Source organism: Ziziphus jujuba, chromosome 4, assembly GCF_031755915.1.
Source record: "Ziziphus jujuba cultivar Dongzao chromosome 4, ASM3175591v1".
NCBI lineage: Eukaryota > Viridiplantae > Streptophyta > Magnoliopsida > Rosales > Rhamnaceae > Ziziphus > Ziziphus jujuba.
In genome coordinates this window covers 24,208,040-24,213,395 of record NC_083382.1, presented here as the reverse complement: position 1 = coordinate 24,213,395, position 5,356 = coordinate 24,208,040, and the positions used below count along the sequence as shown (strand labels likewise).

Sequence of the window (5,356 nt, the reverse complement as noted above, 5' to 3'; positions counted from 1 at the left end):
GGGAAGTAGGCGATGAATGGGGAAAAGATGGTATGCGTGAAACGTTTTTTTTATTTTCATTTTTTTTTCTTCAATTTTTTTTTTAATAATAAAATTAGAGACGTTTCCTAACCAAAAAGAGGAAGGGAGGCTGATCCTCACAGGGCTTTCCTCTAAAATTAGCATGTCCTTTTGTAGTGATCATTGAGAGATTTCGTGACAAAGTTGGAGTTTATCATATTAGTTTGTCCACGGATTGGCATGACGGGTGCAAGAGAAAGGGGGAAAATTTCTGCTCTCACTCTCTCTCTCTCTCTCTCTCCTTATATATATATATATATATAATTCAGTTATTATTCTAAAACTGCAGCTGTATAATTTTGGCATTTTTCTTTATATATATAAATGGAAGCCCAATTCAGCAAATACTAATTTTTTTATATAAAAAATAAAACAAAATACCAGACCCGTTACATCAGCGAATTGAAAGAGACATGGCAACTAAATGTGCACCTTTCAAACAGACTCATCTAACACATACTAATTTAGCAACAATTCCCCATTTCCCAACTATGTCACATATATACTTGTGTACATCCAATTGGTTAATTAATTAGAAATTTGAAATTAAGAATTTCATCGTTGTTTTGATTTTTTACTTTTGTTTAACAATCTGAACAATTTACAATAAACATGTGCTGGAAGTGAGGATATTAAACTACAAAGTAGCAACTTGGATGTTAAAAAAATTAGGAGAGTTCACATACCCACGAAAGTTATTTTAAAAAAAAAAAAAACCACGAAAGAAAAAAAAATAATAAAAAATAAAGGAAAGAAAAGTGAAGGAAATAAATATAATAAGAGAAACGTTACAGGAAAGGAATAGAAATTTAAAAGTATTGATTGTTGTTTGTTGTAGAAGCTAAAACATGAACTATGTTTCTACATTGATTATATGAATATATACACTCACAACACATGAATTACACAAGCAAGATTAATAATTAAAAAAAAAAAAAATAACACCTGTTTCTTTGAATGTCGATTTGCCCTAACGTTTATTTTTTTAAATCTTTTTCTTTGCTATAAAAAAAACCCTAAATATAAACCTAATTACAAAGATAAAACACTAGTCTATAAAATCCTCAAACACTAATCTCCATGAGGGATTTGCAATTTCTTCCAGAGTGGTCTGTAAAATTCTTAACATATGCCCGGCATGTTGTTCCAGTAGCAAGCATCCAAGTTCCGGTCGTGTTTAGGGGATGGCGGTGTCGGTGAAGGATTTTGCGTCACATCACCAACAACTCCGGATTTGCCTGTTATCATTGCCGATGATGTTTCCCCATGAGACAGGATGTTACTTCTAGGGTACCAGTCCGGGACCGGCATTGTCGTCGGGAAGTTGTTGAGCAAGCTCATCAAGTCATCGTCCATGGAGTTCATATCCTCCATTAATGGATCCTCACTCGGTTTGAGCATTCCTGAATAAGCAAAACTTTATCAACCTCAAAATAATAAAAATAATGATAAAATGAAAATAAAAATAATTCTGAACAATGTCCACACTCTCTGAGGTTATAAAAAAAACAATTAATTAATTTTTCCCTTTTAAAAAAAAAAAAAAAAAAAAAACTCACCGATGGATGACTGAGAGGAACTAGTCTGGTTTTCGGCGGTGGTGCTTGTTTCTCCACCGCTGTTCTTCAACAGCGATTGAACTCTGCGTTCCTCCACAGCAGTGTTTTTACCTTTACTGGAATCAACCGCCCCAGCTAATAAGTTGCTTTCAGCTACCACTGCCTTTGATTTTTGAGATCTAGTTTCAGCCTCCACCAACAAAGCATCAAGCAAACCGCTATTCCGGCCCTGCGATTGAGGTTGCGGCGGTGGTGGCGCAAAATCGTAATGATCATTTCCATTACTACTTGAGGTAGTCCCCATGAATCCCTCACAGCCAGTACTTGTATTAGACGAAGCCGGTGTAGTCGTCGACTGTACCGGCATCGTTTGGGTCGAAGGGAGCTCAGATATCAACATAGAAGAAGAAACCATAGAAATCATTGGCTCAAAAGTAGGTTCCATTAATGAACTAAAACTAAAATTATTACTCGAAGTGGAACTCCCACCAGAATTGTACTGAATAGAACAAGGAGGAGTAGTATCACTTCTCAGCATCTGTGTCGAATTCATGACATTATGATTGAACAGCGCTGCCGTCGAAACCGACGAAAGCGGAATAGCGAAACCGCCGTTGCTATTAAAATGTTCGACGACGGTGGTGGTGGGGTTGGAATAAAAAGGTGAACGGTGGTGGTGATTGTGATTAGGGTTAGCAGCCGTTGAGAAGTTGATGGGGTGATCGTAGAAGGGAAAAGAGGAAGAAGAATGGTGAGGCATACGAGGAGTAGAAGAGGATAGTAGTGGTGAGAAAGAAGCAGAAGAAGGTGAGGAATTAGGATGTCTTTGATGGTGGTGGTGGTGGTGTTGTTGGAGATGAAATGCAGCAACTTCCTGTTGTACCTCATGAGGATAAAGAGGTAAACCGGCTCTTTGGCGTCTCTTCATTCTTGTATTCCAGTAGTTCTTTATTTCATTGTCAGTCCTCCCAGGTAACTGAGACAGAAAAAGACACAAAGAATAGATGTTCAAGTCAAAGAAAATAATAATAATAATAACAATAATAAAAGAAATAAAGACATAAAAGTGAGTAGTAGTTCAGAATAAAAACGTAAAAGGTGGGTCCACAAAAAGAAAGAGTCCATGAATCTGAACCCAAAATATGAGGTCAGTATCAGGGATGAGGATTCATAAGCTACCAAGAAAATAATATATAAAAGAAAGTAAAATAAAAAAGAAATTAAAGTCCTGGTTGGGAAATTTCATATTATTAATTAGAAAAGGAAAATAAAAAAAAGGAAAAATATTATTATATAAACAATAAGCAAAAGAGAAAGAAGGGGATTGATGAGAATGGAAAAAAGCAGAAATGGCAATCTCTCTATTGCAATTTCGTAGAGGAATGGAATCTAAAAGAAAAAACAAAAGTCCTGTAAAGAAAGACAGTCAAAGAAGACTTAGAAGGGGAAGAACCAAAAAAATAAAAAATAAAAAATAAAAAAAACTAAGGATATGGCATATGTGTCTCTATCAAAATCAAAATACTTAAAATTAAACAAAGGAAAAAAAATATATGAAAAAGTTTTCAAAAGCAGAAATGGGGTTTTTGATAACAACAATCAAAATCAAACAGGAAAAACAGGGACAGTCAAGACTTGTCAGCCCATATAAAGAATAAGCATACAATCAAGCTGCTGACCATGCTGGCCCAACTTATTGCTTTCATATATATATATATATATATATATATAAAGAAACTCAGACGAGGACATACAAAATACCTCAAAAAGTGATATATTGCATAAAACAGAGCATTCAGGTGGAGCTCATAAAAAATAAAACCAAAAACCAAGAAAGAACATACGATCCATGTATGCATATTAATTATATACATGTATTGGAAGCAGATAGAGAAAGAGAGAACCTGAGATGCCATGCGAGCCCATTTGTTGCCGAGCTTAGCGTGAAGTTCGATGATGATTCTCTCTTCTTCAGGTGAAAAAGAGCCTTTCTTGAGATTAGGCCTCAAATGGTTAGCCCATCTAAGCCTACAGCTTTTACCACACCTAGCCAACCCTGAATTCTTCTGCACGGCGTTCCAGTTCCCTTCGCCGTGCTTCTTCACGTACTCCATCAAGATCGCGTCCTCTGCCGCCGTCCACGGTCCTTTCTTCAATAATCCGCGGCCTGACTCCGACCCACCAACACCTCCTCTCGATGAGGCTGCTACAATTACACCCTCTGCTGCTGAAACTCCTCCTTCGCCTCCTTCGCTCGCCATCATCATGTTACTGCTACTGCTATTGCTCATCATTTTTTTTTTCTTTTTTTGGTTAGCTTCTCTGAAGGGGTTTAGTTTGGTTTGGGTTTTTGAAATGGAGCAGATATTTTATGGGGTATTTTGGTGTGCTCTTTTTATTTTATTTTTTCTTTCCTTTTTTTGGATTTTTCTGAGAATGAAATGAGAAAGAGAGCTAGCTAGGTTGGAAGAGTTTTCTCTCCTCTCCCAAGGTGAGAGAAATGCAGGAAAGAGAGGAGAGAGAAAGAAAGAAAGAGTCACAGAGTAAAGAGAGAGAGAGAGAGAGAGAGAGAGAGAAAGAGAGAAACAAGGTTTTGTCCTCTCCTGGGCTAGCTTCTTTTTCTCTTTTTTTTTTTTGGTCTTTTGTTATTTTTTGTTATTTTTATTTTTTTAGAGAAAGAAAGTTTAGAGAGAGAAACAAAGGAAAAAAAAATGGAGGAGAAGGAGATGTAGAGAGAAAAGGAAGAGGATGGGAGTGTGTGGGACCAGAGTTTGGGGTTTCTTGGGGATGAGAGTAAGAGACCCCACAGAGAGAGGGCTTGGGGATGATTTATTTAGAGGTTCCAGCTTCCATTTCGGACCGGGTTGCATGCTGAGTGGTACGTCCTTGGACGCGTTTCCATGTCCACCCTTAATCTCTAAACACCCCACCACTCTATCTCCTTCTACATATATAAGGGCAGTTTCGTCATTTTATTTTCAAATTTCTTATTATTCTTTTTTTTTTTTTTTTTTTTTTTTTGGTTACAATTTTTTGAATCGTTTTGTGCCTTGGCGACAATATGAATTTGTTTGTCCTTATGTTTTTTCACACCTAATTTGAGATGGAATTTTGTTAAATGTATGCATTATATAACACAACCAACTAATTGAAAAAAAAATTCTAAAATGGAAAATTATATTTTAGAATAAAATAATATTTACAAGTCAGAATGAAATGACTTTTCAGTATTCTTATCTGTAATGATATTTCCACGCTAGAATAATAATAATTTTGTAGGAGCACGTTATTGTGTAAACTCGTGTAATTGTTAATATACTAGTAAGGTATATTTAATGTAGATTTTGTTTCCGAAAATCCTTTTTTGCTAATTGTTATAAATTTAGGATGGAATTTGAATTAAGAATTAATATATTTTTTCTTTTTCTCATTGAGTCACTTTCTTATTTATTACTTTCTCCCAATTATTTTAAATTTCTTATCATCATAAAGATGAAATTTTTCTTTCCTCATATCAAATAAATGTCTTTCCTTTAAATTTTATATGCACTTTGACTGCATTAATTGTAGTACTTCAATTTAATGTCTTCAAGTTAATGAATTTCATGAATAATTCTATAAATTTTATATGCATATATGAGTTTTATTCATTCACAACCAAAATGATGTAATTTAATTTATATATCTACTTACCTTTTTTTTTTTTTAAGAAAATCTAGGTAAATTTAAATTGGTTG

General features: G+C 34.9%; 1 protein-coding gene across 1 annotated transcript; it reads right to left on the bottom strand.

The window, feature by feature from the left end:
* Positions 1-862: 862 nt before the first annotated feature.
* Positions 863-4,842, bottom strand: LOC125421817 (transcription factor MYB101). The gene is made up of 3 exons (XM_016025643.4): positions 3,524-4,842; positions 1,620-2,595; positions 863-1,463 (listed from the first exon to the last, which is right to left on the bottom strand). The coding sequence occupies exons 1-3, from the start codon at positions 3,911-3,913 to the stop codon at positions 1,183-1,185; spliced, it is 1,647 nt and encodes a 548-aa protein (XP_015881129.4). The 5' UTR covers positions 3,914-4,842; the 3' UTR covers positions 863-1,182.
* Between the last annotated feature and the right edge of the window lie 514 nt (positions 4,843-5,356).